The 15308-nt window shown below is 48.8% G+C and overlaps 1 protein-coding gene across 4 annotated transcripts in view; it reads right to left on the bottom strand.

Moving 5' to 3' along the window:
- The window catches only part of DOCK11 (dedicator of cytokinesis 11), a 194327-nt gene extending 179479 nt beyond the window's left edge, over positions 1-14848 (bottom strand). For 2 of the 4 annotated variants that reach the window (XM_049704672.1, XM_049704673.1), the window contains exon 1: positions 14618-14834. In XM_049704672.1, the coding sequence (XP_049560629.1) occupies positions 14618-14719 (102 nt within the window). In that variant the 5' untranslated portion in view covers positions 14720-14834. Of the gene's footprint in view, positions 1-14617 lie in introns of all 4 variants that reach the window. The other 2 variants (XM_049704674.1, XM_049704675.1) reach the window with 2 other exon arrangements.
- Between the last annotated feature and the right edge of the window lie 460 nt (positions 14849-15308).

Raw genomic sequence — 15308 nt, 5'->3', positions numbered from 1 at the left:
CAAATGTGGGGGGCGGGGAGGGATGGCCATTTGACCTAAGCCCTGCAGGACAGATAGGGTTCCCTTTAGCAGGGAAGGGGCTGGAAGGGCTTTCTAGGAAGAGGAGTCAGCACGTGCGAAGGCATGGAGATGAGAAAGTTTAGAGTGTGTTTGGGGAGCAGTAATGGTCCAGCACAGCTAGAGTACAGGTGACAGGAAGGAATGTGGTGGGAGAAGAGAATTCAAAAATGGGATGGGCCTTCCTGGTGGACAGGAAGGAACAGGAAGGCCTGCTAGGAAATCTGGGTGCTCATTTCCAGTAATGTGGAGCCAGTGCAGATAGAATTGGTATTTTTATGGGTTTGGGGATTTTGTGATTTTCCCTCATCCTTTCCTGAGAGGCAGCAGAATGGTGCGTCAGTTCCTAGCTATTTCAAGACAATAACTGCTTTGCTTACTGTCAAGATGGTCCACTCTGATATGTCATACCCCTAGGGACATGTGGACAAGACTGTGCCTAAATGATTTCTCCAGGGTGGGGCAAGAACCGTGACAGTGAGGTAGATCTATTCCATTCCACCTGGTGTCAACTGGGAGGCCGCTCGTGCCCCCCAGGAGACCCTCTGAAATGTCCCTGGTTGCTCTGAAATGTGCACGGCCTCTGCCAACTCATCACCCCAAGAAAGCAAAATCCTCCATTAAATTGAGCCGCAGGAACTTTGCTTGTCTCTCATGAGGAAGGTTTCACTTTTGAAAGGTCTACTAAGCCAAAGGCCACTCTTTCCCAATAAAACCCAGCAAAGACACACACACACACACACACACACACACAGTGATGTATACTGGGCTCTGGAGTGGTAATTATATCATTTCTTAAACTCTTCATTCTTATTCCATACTTCCGCAGACAGAATCTCCGCTTCTCTTAGTTGGAACTAAATACAAAGCCAGGACATTTTAGGGGACAACCTTGCCAGATGTGTAGCTCCACAACATTCCCTTAGCATCCAGGCCATTGGATTTCCAGAAAAGGCACCCAGCCATCACTAGCTCAGGCCTCTGGAATTTTCCATCCTTGTCTAAAGAAAAGGTTAAAAACAATAAACACAGTGACGGCCCTGTCCCCCAGAGAACACTTTATGACCAAACACAGAGGAGAGAGGGAAGGAAGAGGTGAGAAAAAGATGAGAAGGGGTGAGTGAGAGAGTGCCCACCGTGGAAGGAAGTTTCCAGAGCACAAATATGTAGAAGCTTTTCCTGGAAGGTCACAGTGCAGAGAGGTGAGGGCCGCCAGGGGCAGCAGTTGAAAGATCAGAATGAGGGGAGAACAGTCAGGGGTCAGTGGAAGGTGGAAAGAGAAAGAAAGAAATTTGGTCGGGAGAGCGCAAAGTCAGCTAAAGGAACCCTGCCCCAGTGGGCGCCTCGCTCAGAGCAGGTCTCAAGGCCTCGGAGGGGCAGCCTCCACGGCCCCCATTCCTGTCTAGCAGGGTTTGCTGCCTTGAGAAATACGGATCTGGAATAGGTGTGAACTGTTGCCCTTCTTCTACCGGAAGATGGAGGAAGTGAGGGCCAGCCAACCCTTGACTCCCAAAAGGAATCTGGCCTCTACAGGTTTCCGGTGGTCCCAAGTCTTAAACCCCCAAGTTGGAGAATTAGGTTCCAACTAACACATACGGTGGAGAACTACATAGAAGTGTCCTCCACATTCCTTAACTAATTAATTTGGGGTCTTGAATTACGCGAGTTGACAGGGTGCACCACCCCACACAAAACTGTTCCACTTACCTGGCACAATTTCTACAGGGGTGGATTTCTTCCTGTCTGAATCTAAAACTATACTGCTCCCCTCATTAAATATTGTTAATATTTTCATCTCTGGTCTCTTGGTCTATTATAATGAGGGGGAAAAAATCCCTTCCTTCCATCTTAACTTATTTTTATCCTTTAGTTTCCTCAGATTAAGTCCTTGTCTTCCCTTCCCCCACCCCACCCCCATCCTTGCCCTAAGTAGAGCCCATGTATTAAAATCAGTAGAAATAGATTCTCTGCTTCAATTCAAGCAACAGTTCTAAAAGCATTTCCCTTGGGATTTTAGCATGACCAGAAGGAACGTATTTCTCTTTTCCTTCAGCTAAGACAGCTTGCTATCTCCCTCCCATATCTCTCTATCTCTCTCTCTCTCTCTCTCTCTCTCTCTCTCTCTCTCTCTCTCTCTCTCTCTCTCTCTCTCTCCCCCCCCTCCCTCCCTCCCTCCCTCCCTCTCTCTCTCTCTCTCTCTTCTAGCTCACTCTCAAACACATTTGCTTTCTAGTTTCTTCTGGTACACACCACACTCCCAGATGTTCCAGAGTCCTGAGGCATCAACTGTGTCACGAAGGTCACTGATCCAATGCCTACTATCCCTACGCCATGAAGTTCAGATGAGGGCCAGTGAAAAAGGAAAAACCTCAAACCAGAAAGCAGTAACTCAGTAAAATAATATGAAATAAACTATAACAAAATAAGCCAGGTTGAAGGGCAAGAGCCTATAACATAAAGAAAATGAACATCACTTTCTAAAGAAGATTTAAATAGGATTACAGTTAATACCTTTTCACATCCTAGAGATTAGTAGTATCTAAATACATTAGAAAAAATTTGAAGATAATTCCACTGCAAACATCTGAATTTTTTAACTGAGTTGGCTTATAAGGAGAATTGGAACTATTTTCCTATTGAGGAGAAAAGAAAGGAAGACTGGAACAGGAGACAGTGAAGATGGTTAATGTATATTTTGTCGGTACAGATTTTTAAACAAAATCTGGGGGTTTCCCAACCTTTTACAAAATGTTTTTCAGTACATTTCAGCCAATTATCCAAAGGTCTGGAAAAAGATACGCCTGGCCTCGGAGAAATATAGCCATGGCCAATTAGAAGTGATGTAAAAATAGAAAATGCAACCCACATCGATGATAGAGTGCTTCTTCAGGGCAGTAGGCTCTGTGCCATCAGCTTATCATGGATATTGTCATGGCCAGCGTGAGGAGGGCTGGTGCAAATGTGATCAGCCAGCAAGCTTTTGTGGTGTGTGTCTCTAAGATGGCAGTGACTGGACTTGGTGAATGAGAAAGGAAGTTTCAATTTCTCTCTCAATTGAAAACATCGTGAAGACTGAAGGAATCAGAGAGCTTTTCCAGTCCTTCTCTCTGCTTCTTGAATCATGTGTTTTAGAAACCCATTTCTGGGAAAGGGTCTGCCAATTACCTTGAAAATGCAGGAGGGCCATGCCCAGTCTAACCTGACCTTCAGGATGGGTGAAGTGTCTCTCACACAGGACACATGAGAGGTGTCTTGGGGCTTGTCAGCCAAAGAGTTATCCTCCCTGATGTGAAACCATCCTTTTCTCTTTTCAATACACACACCCACCCCCTTACCTCTTTACTCTTTAGCTGAGGGTGGAAAATTCCATAGGCCTGAACTGGCTAAGTGCCTGCCAAGTGTCTGGCCAGCTTGTATCTTGAAACACCTCAAGTCTGAAAGCAGTGCCCACTTACAAGAACTCCAGACTGAGGGACTTTTGTGTGGGAAAAATTTTTTTTAATCATGAAGAATTTAAGAAAACATCCAAATTGAAATTGCAGACTGCAAACCTATATTGCTTTCTTTCAGCCAAAATTCTCAAAAGGGTTTGTGCTTTCTCATTCTTATTCTGTGAAGGCTTTTGCACCTGGCTCACAGTTTGCCCGTCTATCAGCCCCGTGTTCCTCCTCCACCACAAGGTCAGTATCCATGCTGGAAACCCATGTGACCCTAGAATTCCACCATTCCTCAACCTCCAGCAATGGTTTCCCAAAGCTGTCCGCTTCTTAATCCCTGGAATTTGTGACTACGTTATATTACATAGCAAAGGGATTTTGCAGATGTAATCAAGTTAAGGATTTTGAGATGGAGAGATTATCCTAACTAATTATCCTGGTGGGACCAAGGTAATCAATCATAAGAGTCCTTCTAAGTGAGGGAGGGAGGAAGGAAAGAAGGCAGGCAGAAGAGTCAGAATCAGAGAAGGAGATGTGATGACATAAGCAGTATCAGTATGATACGATGTGAGAAAGACTTGACCAGACATTGCTGGCTTGAAGATGGAGGAAGGGGCCACAAGCCAAGGAATGCAGGCAGCCTCTAGAAGCTGTAAAATGCACGGTAACAGATTCTCCCCTAGAGCTTCTGGGAGGGAGTGAGGACTTACAGACACCTTGGCGTTAGCCCACTTAAAACCGTTTCAGACTTCCAACCTCCAGAACTGTGAGTTTAGTAAATCTGTATTGTTTTGAGACACTAAGTTTGCGGCAATGTGTTGTAGCGGCCATAGGAAACTAACAGGCCATGCATCTAGTGCAACTCTCAGCAGGGTCACTGCTGGGACTCCTCATCTCAAGTACTCTGCCTTTTCTGAGTTCTCTAAGCAGACACCCAGCGTGCTAAGCTCAAGCTATTGTGCAGTCATGGTGAGTGTAGGACAGTCCTCCTCGGGACCGGCAACAAGACGAGAACTCTCCTAGAGGGGCTGCGCAATTGGCCGGCAAACCAAGGCAGAGGGTTAGATATGGGGTAGGGGGTGGGGACGAGAAAGAAGATAAAACCCAGTGACCGGAAATGGATTTTACAGACCGGGCAGAACCAGTAGCCTAGGGGACTTAAGGCCCAGATCCGCAGCTCTGAATACGAGTCTTCTGATGCCCCCTTGCTTAGGCCCTGACTAGTCTCTGGGCCTGGGGCGGTGCCGGGCTGGCAGGGGACATCCGAGTCCACTCCACGCAGAGGAAGCAGGGGGAGGGAGCTGGGCCTCCATCGCAGAACTGAGGCGACAACAAAGCCCTATGGAATTCTCCTCCGGCTCTCCCGGTGAGAATTCTGCCAGACCCCGTTTCACTTCGTTTGGAAGGCGAAGACAGAGGCAGAGCTCCTCTGTAAGCAGTCACACAGGTCACTAGCAGTGGAGGAGCGATCCTCCCTTGGGGTCAGGTTAGCAGGGAGAACCTTCTTTGCTCCACAAGCAATAGAGCATGATCTAAACACTCTTCTGGCCAGAAGGAGAGCTGCGGGCACCTATGAGCTTTCAAATAACCATTTTGTTCAATTTTCGCCAACAGTTCATTGAGAGCCCTCCCGGATTTAAGTGCTTTCTTGGTGGTAAGTTAGGCAACTCAGAATGTGGTATTCCCTCCTCCTGGTCTCTAGGAAACCATTTAATGGGCCGAAGCCTTCGGAACTTGTTAACCTATGAAAATAAACTGGTTTTGCCAACCACACTGTTCCACTCACGCCATGAACATTGACAACAGGCTCTGTAAGACATAAAGTTGGCAGTTTCTCAAGTGGGAAAGCTACACGGCTAATATAAAAGGCATGGAGAGAAATATATATGTTGTTATTTTTGGACGGCACTAACCTGCTTGAAAAAAAATCATAAAAACAGTTCCCTGAAAATGATCCCAGGTACCTTGGCACAGCCAGTGTCCTGGAGAATTTTTTCCCCCATATAGCTAGTCAAATAGCAAAGAAAGGAAGGACGGCCAATTGCAAACAGTTCTCAAAGTCCTTAGGCTGACTTTGGCAAGGAAAAATCTATACGGATCTTGCCCACATTTCTCAATAACAACCCCACCCCTCTTCATTTTTTTTTTTCTGTCCTCACCTCCTACTTTCCCACTACAGAGACCTAAGCTTGTTCAGAAATAAACACTGTTTCCCAACAGGAGGAGATCATCACCAAAACCACACAAAGAGAGCTTCCTCCACCCTTTCTATTGTGGAATCTGGCCCAGGAGCTAGTGCTTCTCTACCTGATTATGCCAAAGAAATTGAGACACCCGGAGTTCATTACCTGTTCTGTCATTTAGCAAAACTGGGTGGCCTACAGCCTTGCCTCACTTGAAACCATGCCTCTGTTTCCCCACTGAAGGGAGACAGGTGATGACAATGCAGGATGTGTTTCACAGTGACCTGGAAGAACATGCGAGGTCAGAGGCATAACAGCATTTTTGACTCATCATAAGATCGGGGCTATAAAAATACAAGGTCTAATACATCAACTATTTCGTACAAAGGCATTCCCCAGCCTCCTGACACACTTCGCTGAAGCACTTCAAATAAAGATGTTCTGTCTCAGAGGCTTAGAAGAACATTTGACTTCTTAGTTAAATCTCACCCAGTCAAATCTTTTAGTCACTACGGAAAGCAACGGGAGGGGAGAGCTGAAGTATCAGAATACCTTCAAACATTTCTCTGCAGCTTGAAACATATACAGTCCAACGTTAAGCTGTCGAGAAAGGCCAAAATACAACTTCCTGTCAACGACAAACTCGATGAGCAATAAAAATAAGGTGGTAAAGAATGGCAGGAAATCATTAATAGCAAATTTTGGCGTGATTGTGCGACGCTGTGCGTAGATAGTAGGTCAACCTCATGTCCCTGGAACAGTTGGCGTATTTTCCACGGTATTGACTACGCTGGAAACCTGCACGTACTATTCCTAATTGGACTCATCCTGCTACCACAAAACCAGGATAGCTGGGCAGAAAAGTATATTGATTTCTTAGAAGACCTGTAAGCTTAAAATGTTCCCACTAAAATACATGTTTCCAAAATACATCTTTAAAAGGGCACTTGAATGTCAACGGTCATTTGATTCTTTTTAAAGTAAGGATTAATGAGTAAAAGGCATGTCAATAAAGTTTTGAGAGGGAAAGGAAAGAGCGTTCAAGTTCTAGTCTTCCATACAGAGCCCAATGGTCCTCTATCCATGCTTTTGGAGAAACCGCGCTGAACAGACTGTCGTAAGTTCCCCAGACCAGAGGACCTCCTCCCGGGCACAGGATGGGGTGTTCCTCCCCACTAGACGACCAGTCTTCCCACCCACTCATCTGACTAGTCTGAAGGCAAGAACTGCCAAAGACCCAGAGCCCTAGCTCACATCCACTGGGCTCTTCGATATGATCCGGTCCGCCTGGGAATGGCTGCTCCCAGGACCTCATGGGCAGCCAGCTTAGTCTGCCAAGAAGGGTATGATTCTCGGCTCAGCCATGTATGGGGCTCACCCTTTGGGGCATGATCTGCAGCAGGGAAATAAAAAAGCAAGGGTACCTGCTTCCCTTCTACCCGTCTACTTTTGTTGGTTGATGTGTCACACATACACAAAAGACTTCTGCACACCATCAAGCCCGGGAATAAGCGTGCGAGCCAACAGTTGTCCAGTGCCTTCCACGTGCCAAGCCCCGGTCCCCAGTGCTTTGCATGCAACTCATGGAAGCCTTTCCGCAAACCCAAACCCACCAGAGGGTTATCGAGGCACAGAAGGTGAAATAACTGGCCCAAGGTCACCCAAGTTAGTAAGCAGCTGAGCTGGACTTTGAACCCGGGCAGTGAGTTTCCAGAGCCTAGTGTGCCCTACTAAGCACGAGTCACAGACAACGGAGCTGAATGAGACTGTCCCTTTGCCCCAGTTCCTGCTCTGGGAGCCTCCAGGGTGTGGCCCTGCAAGAATCGGAAAGGCATCTGGCTCTGGGTTGATATAAGCGACAGGTCAACGTTACCCATGAACCCCTCTGCACTCCTGACAAAAGCGAAAAGAAACTAAGATATCTAAATCCCAAACAGAGATGTATCATAAAACTACCATTAGGATTTACAGAAAAGGGGAAACAGCTCTCGTGCTTTCTCCCGCCTGTGGTTTCTGGCCTTCCCTCTGTGTTTTAAAAAAAAAAAAAAAAAAAAAGGAAGAAAAGAAAACAAACAAAAAAACTAATAATTTTTCAACATGCCTACTGATCATTTTATGTCTCAGAAGAAAGCAAAAGCAGGGAGGTGAATGACTCCTCTGAACGGAATTCCCGCAAACAAGCCTGGGGGGCGGGGCGGCTCCCGAGGTGGGGTCTGGGAAGGCAGCAAGCGCTCCGCTCCGGCAGCCCACAGACGTCAGGTCAAGGAATGTCAAGGGGAGTTACACATGTACACTGGATGTGAATTTCTCAGTGTCAGGCGCTGCCATTTACTTTCCCCATTCCCATAAAAAAAAAAAAAAAAAAAAAAAAAGGTCTCTGTAGCCCAGTAAATGAGGGAAATGCCAAAGGCCTCACTTAACATTGTTGAACCCAGAAAGGACCAACGTCTTGAAAAAACGTTAAGGACCACAAAAAAGACCATGAGGGGGCGGCGGCCGGGCAGAAATGATGTAACTAACTGAAGATAGAAGCAGCACCAATCACTAGACTCCTGCCGCTTCCATCGTCTCTATTTCACTCATCTGCATGCATCCCATCTCCCTTCCAGGCTTGTGAGTCCCTCAAGGGCAGGAAACACGCTAGCCAGCCTCTTCAGGCACCTGGGGAAGGAGGCTGGTCAGGCTGAACCCTGGGACGGGAAGCTGCCCAGGGGGTGACCTAACTTCCCATGAAGCCTGCCTGGGGAGGCCGTTCCTCAGCCCCCCCGCCCCACCCTGCCTCCCACTTCCCTAACAACCCCCAAAGGTGCAAAGCTCTTCAATCAGCTAATCTCGCCTCCCCTGCCCGGCTGCTCAGCCCTGGCTCTTCCGCCCCTTCCTGATCCCATCTGGAACACTTTCTTCTCTGCCCTCGAGAACCCTAGTCTTTTGCCAAAACACAACACTAGAGGCTCAGCCTTTCCCCAGGATGTTCTCTCCACCGCCTGAACTGTAAAATGGCTTTGCCCTGACGACCCTCTCTAGAAGAGGCCGCTCATTTGCTTCTCCCTTCCCCTCTCGTGGAACACACTCACCCTCCTGGTCACCTGGGCTGACAACCTCAATCATCTTGACTCCACCTACCCCCCCCCTTCCTCCCACTTCTTCCTTCCCCCCTCTACTCCCCCTTCAAGGATCACTAAATCCTGCTGCTTTTATCACTTCTCCTACTTCTTCCACCTTATCTCCATTGTCACTGCCTCAGCTAAGCCACTGCTGTCCCTCTCCAGAGCCATGCAGCTATATTTTACCCAGTTACCTGGTCTCCAGGCACCCAACACCTGGTCCATCCTATATATTGTTTCCATGTGTTTCCCGCTGTGAGAGGCACTGGGAATAGACAGGAACACACAGCCCCTGCCTTCTTGGTTCATATTCAGAATGGGTATGAAATATTGCCCCCTTCTTCACTGTAATCTGTGATAGACCCTTCTAGAATGCTTTTTTTTTTTACTAGATCTCTCCTAAACTTTTATGAATCACTTATACATCAGACGCTTTCCAAATATTACCTTCTTCGACCCCCACGAGAACTCCACAAGGTCAGTACAACTATTTATTATCCCCATTTCACAGATGAGGAAAACAAGATCTCGCTACTCGCTTCGGTTCACAATGCAAGCCGGGGACAGAGGGCAGAGTCAAGCCCAGGCCTGACTCTTGAGCCTGGGCTCTGGCTCCCACATTTTAAGGAGGACACTGAAAGCTTGGAAAGGAGCCCAAACAAGATGATCGTGATGGTGAAGCATCTCGAAACCAAGTCACATGAGGAAGGAAGGAAAGAAATGAAGGCTCTTTGGCTTTGGGAAGAGTGCATTTTAAAATGCCATGGTGGCTGTCTCCAAATATTTGAAGGGTTGCCATGTGAAAGAGGAAGCAAACATCTTCTGTGCGGCTCCAAATGGCAGAGTGAGGCCTAGCCTAGTGGTGGAACTTACAGAGAGCAAATTTCAGCGCAAGAGCCGTTTCTAACCCAGCCCTCTAACGGGCGGACAGCGTTTAAGGAGAAGCTAGGCAACGTTTGCCAGGGCCGGTACGGGGGACATTCCTGCCTTGAGTAGGCAAGTGGTCTAGATCTGCGTTTCTGTGCACATCAAAGTCACCTTGGGTTGTTTTTAAAAATACACATGCCTGGCCCCAGCCCAGACTTATCGAAACAGAATCTTAGGGGTAGAGACGGTTAGTGTGAGAATTACAAACCAGGAAATAAGTCTGTACGAAGGTTCACTCAAATCCTCAAAAGAAGATATACAGATGGCTAATCAACATATGCCAACCTGGTCAACTTCAAGACTAATGAGAGGAATGCAAATTAGAACGGTGATATGCCGTTTACTGCCTACCAGATTGCAAAGGTTAAAAAATACTAATTACCGGTGTTGCCATGGGAGGGGGCAAAAGGAACACTCACACTTTCTGGTGACGGAAGGGCAAATGTCAATAACTTTCTGCAGAGCAATTTAACAGCAGGTTTAAAGGAAATGTTAATGCTAAAAATGTGTCTAATGTTTGAGCAAAGCAATTCCAATGCTAGAAATTTATCCTAGAGGGACAATCTAGCATATTTGAAAATGCCTGCTCAAAGATGTTCATTCAAATTCATGTTTATACCGGAGCTGTCCTGAAGAACTTCCTGCAGTGGTGGAAATGCTGTCTCTGGGCTGTCCTATGCGGGCCAGCCACTAGCACACGTGGTTCTTGAGCATTTGTGGCAAGGGCAATTTAGGAGCTGATTTTTAAAGTTTTTAAACTAATTTTAGTTTTTTAATGAATTCAAACGTAAATAGCCACAGGTGGCTAGTAGCTACTGTACTGGAGACCTCATGTTTGTAACTCCTCAGAATTAGAACTTCTCAAGACATCAAACAGTAAAGGATGATTAACCTACGGTCCACCCACAGCGGAACTTCTGGCAGTCGTTAAACACGATTATGTAGATTTGTATCGCTGATGTGAAGAAATGTTCATAAGATACGGGTAAGTGACATAATTATTTACAGGTTTGTATGATAAATTTGTTTAACGTGCTCGGCTTGGAAAACAAATTCTATCCAGTACTACTTCGTGCTTCAAAGAGGGTTGGGCAAGGAGGCCTCTCCGGCTTCACAGCAACCTCTGTACTGGGCTGGCTGACAGATCCTTCCTTCTCCAAACCTGGAGGAGCCAACGGGAGCAGTAAGACCATTTCATGCTTACTCGCCCACACTCTGGGTCAGTGCATGCAGAGCCCAGCTAAGTCTCTGAACTGCAGACTCGCGGGCAAAGCCCGTTGCAACTGGCTTTATTCTACCGTGTAAGTTGTTTTGTCCTCGATTAAGTACTTTCCACACATTCCCCTGGGAAGAGGGAGCAGGGGAGCTGATTCATTTTCAGGCCTTCCCTAAATGCAAACCTAAGGAACACTCCTTGCAGAGGTGGTAGTGTTGGGGGGGGGGGTGTCAACAGCTGCAGACCCTTTTCAGCCATTCTCAGCTCTTGGAGAGCTTTCCTCCACTGGCTTTGTTATATGCCATCTGGCCAGGCGCCAGCCAGGGCACCGTGCACGCATCGCCCTGCCTCAAGGGGCTACAACCCGTAATATCTAGCAACTCTTTCCTGATCCTTTGGCGCACAAGGAATTGAAAGTAAATTCAGCAGAGCAAGTCAACAGTATTTAAACACCTACTAGGCGACCCTCCCAGGCAGACACAAGGACTCCTCCCGAGGGCAGCCAGAATACAACAGGTTTCTCAAATGCCTTTGTTCCCCCAGAGGCACAAAGAGCTACATCCTGAACTATAACAAAAACAGTGCTGAAACGCTGCATTTTAAAATGTGTATATATGTAAACACTTCTCAGTTAATCACAGACGCTCTCAGGTTATAATATTCCTCCCCAAGTCTCTCTTGAGAAATCTCTGCCAGTGGTTAATTCTGTAATTATCCCTTTGCCTGGGTTAAAACTGTCTTTCATTTAAAAAAAAAAAAATGCAGCAACAAAACGGTCTCTCTTTCTCTATCTGCTTCATTATATAGTTAATAGATTTGAGGAAGTACTGATAACTGAATGAAGGTTTGAATACACAACTACATGCTATATATAGCCCAGGCCTTCTGAATTTTTCAAACAGTGAACAAAACTGAATGATGTTAGCAACATGCCAAAAAGGGTATAACTGTTAAAAAAGAAACCACCTAAACAGGAAATTCTGTATATTTGTTCAGCTTGGTGGGTTTTCCAAGTTCTAGTGAAAGATACACCACAGGAAAGCTTGCTCTGCGGCAGGAATGACTCCATATTGAAATCTAATGAAAATGCGACTCCATATTGAAGCCCTAACTTGAATGTCGTGGGTTGACAGCAGCAAGTGTAAATCCTACCTCAGCTGTCCCTAATAAACATTTTGGGTCTTAAATCAGAAAAGAATCAGACGTTGTGATGGCAGCTGCAATGTGGTCCACTCGCTCTCCAGCCACCCATGGCTTTGCTAACTTTGGTTAACGAGCTCTTGGTGTCAGAAAAGCAGGGGCCAAGAAAGAGAGCCATTTAGGAGAGTACACTCCATTTAAGACTCTTTCCTTATCTCTTAATTGACTGAACTGCTTCAAAACAGCATTCACTAAGGTGCTATGAATAAGCTGAAACTGATTTATGTACATAATCTGGGTGTCCTCTTGACAAACACATACACACAGACCCAACCCCGGCTGGAACTAACAGAAACAAATGAAGATAAAGTCATCACACTCATTCATAATTTTAGGGCATCTAGGATTGTGCCTTGCACGTTGCAGGGGCTCAACAGATATAGATTTAGATTCCTAGAATCGGTTCTCCCCACCTCCCAAAATCTCAGTGTGGACCACATACCAGAGTAGTAAATAAATATCATTCCTGTGCCTTGCCCGGTAAAAAAATCTGTGGCCTTGGTCCCAAGTAAGCTAGGTTGGCGGTATCTCTCAGAAGAGTCTCCTCCCACTAACAGTTTTTGTGCCAGAGTCAATGGTTAGGAAGGCACCTGTGTTACCCCCAATTCTTTTTCAAACCCAAAACCCTGGACAAGAATGCTACTGTCAACTTTACGTTGCTGGGGGTGGCAGGTCAAACGCCGGTCAAATCCCAGCGGAGGTTTGCTGAGTCCCATTTATTCTCTTGAGACCATCTGTCCAATTCACAGGCTCCCTTCACACGATGTGGTAGAGGGCCAGCCAGCCCTGCTTAAGCGAGGTTTTCTTTCTTCCTGAATTTAGGAAAGCGTTTCCTATGCTAGGGAGACTGAATCACTTGTTAACAATCACCCGAGATGAGAGCCCTGGTATAAATTCCCTACCCACAGCTTGCCTTCCTCTCTTAACTGGCTGTGATGACAATCGAGGTTCCAATCTAACCCCAACAGGACCTCATTCTAAAATCAGTGAGACACACAATAGGCCAAGTCCATTAAAACAACATTAAAGGTCTGGCTTTTTAGCTCTGCTAAACAGCAGGATTAAACTTCCAAGGGTCCAGCTACGATAGAGAGATTTCTTTAAAGTCATTTGGCTTTGCACAGTGGTAGCTATTAGGGATCAGATCTTTATCTCAAAGGTACATATTTTTACCTTTGATCCTCCTCCAGAACTCCCACTAATGTCAACTTTCTCCACTGTTGGGATCAGGCCCCTGGCCTCCCTTTAATGTTGGTTTTATCGCAGATTCTACAAGATCAACAGAAAAATTACAAGGAAAAGCTGTGAAGTTCCCTTCCGATGATAAGTTGTTTTAACAAAAAGAGCTCACTCTTAATGGTGAAATTTAAACACAGCAAACGACTCGCTGTAAGGTAGAGAGCATGGAGAGAGACAAAAACGAACAAACAAAAAACCAAAGCAAAACAAATGCTAATTAACCAGTCTGATTGCTTATTTAGGTTTTGACTACTGGTCCAGGAAATTGGCAACGAGTGTCTTGAAAACAGGAGAAGGGGAAAGTGCTCGTTAGTACCCTCCGCTGCGCTCCAGAGTCAGACAATCCGAATGAGGCTGAGGGTGCGATGGAAAGGCTCCCAGGAGGTCAGCGCGCTTTCCAATGCCCATCCCCCAGCCGTGAGCGGTGGGGCTCTGAGCCCAGGTCCTCCATCCCTGGACTGGCGCACACCGTCTTCACCCAAACCCCCATGGCCCCATCTCCTGCCTCCGGAGCGCTCTCGGGTCGCAGGGGACACCCTGGCCCTGCGGCTGCAGACCCCGCGCCCACACGCCCCGGAAACCCGTTGTCTCCAACCCCCTCCCTCCGCAGCAGCAGCGGCGGCAGCAGCGGCGGCGGCGGCGGCAGCAGCACCCCTTCTTACACCCATCACCACCCTCTCCCCAGTAGCAGGAGGAAGTCGCTGTGCTTCCTCTGTTCTCACCGCCCGCCGGAGCTTGGGCGCCCGGGGCTTTTTGGGTGGGGTTCTTTTTTTGTGTACACGGTGTGTGTGTGTGTGTGTGTGCGCGGGCGAGTGCGTGTATGTGCAAAACGGACATCGCATCCTTCCGCCTAGACTGCCTCAGGTGCGGGCAGTATGGACTCTGTATCTCGTCGCGCCCGGGTCGCCGGCTCTTTGTGCCGGGTCTAGGGCAGCGCGGGGTCCGTTCTCGAATTCACACCCCCGGCCGGGGCCCCAGTTCCGAGCCCCCGACGGCCCGTCGGCGTCCAGCCCGTGCGGGGCAGCCGGGCAGCCGCGGCGCTGTCAGCGGGCGCCTGGGACTCGGACCCCGGCGAGCGGCGGCCGGGGCGAAAACTTACTGAAACGGAGAAAGAGCGCGGAGCGCACCGGCCGGCCGCCGCCGCCGCCGTCCCCGTCCCGGCCCCACGCGCGCGCGCGCGCGCGCGCGGGAAGCCACCCGGTTGCTCTCGCCCGGAGCGCGTTCCCCAGGACGCCCCGTCCCCCGGCCACTCACCAGCACTACGGAGCCCCGCACGGCCTCCGACACGCTCTGTCGGAGCTCGGCCGCCGTGCCGGGCTTGCTGAGCCGCTTGGTGAATTTGCGCACTTCGGCCATGGCAGCGGCGGGAAGGTCTCGGCTGGCTTGCTCACTGCCCCGGGCCGGGGCGGCCGCGGCCGCTGCTGCTCCAAGTGTTTACACGCCGGCCGGCCACATCGCAGCTTGGCGGCGGCGCGTCTCCCGCTGCTCCTCCCTCCCGCCCTCCGCTGCCCCTCCCTCTTTCCCTCCTTCCCTTCCTCGCTCGCTCACCGTCCGGCCCCACGGCGGCGGCCGCTCCCTCCCCCAGAGAGCCCGTGCTCCGTGCGCGAGCAGCCCGAGGAGGAGGGTGTGTCTGGCGAGGAAGGGCGTGTGGAGGGGGAGGGAGCATTGGAGGGGGAACGAGGGTCACGAGGGAAGAGGGGGGAAGTGGCAACCGCTCGGGCTCCGCCCGCAGCTGGTATTGCTGGTGCAGCCGCCTCCGGGAGGGGAGGTCTGGTTGCTTCATTTTCGTTTGTGTATATTTTGGGGCGGGGAGGGGGGAACGACACGAAATGTCTCCAAGTGTGCGGCGCGCTCTACCCCAGCGCTCCTTTCCCGCCCCGGAGGCTGCAGTGCCCGCAGGAGGGCTGGGGAACTCTCGCGCCCCGCCACCCCGCAAGCCCCCGGG

Source organism: Orcinus orca, chromosome X, assembly GCF_937001465.1.
Source record: "Orcinus orca chromosome X, mOrcOrc1.1, whole genome shotgun sequence".
NCBI lineage: Eukaryota > Metazoa > Chordata > Mammalia > Artiodactyla > Delphinidae > Orcinus > Orcinus orca.
The sequence above is the reverse complement of the archived record's forward strand: the minus strand, read 5'-3'. Positions and strand labels throughout refer to the sequence as shown.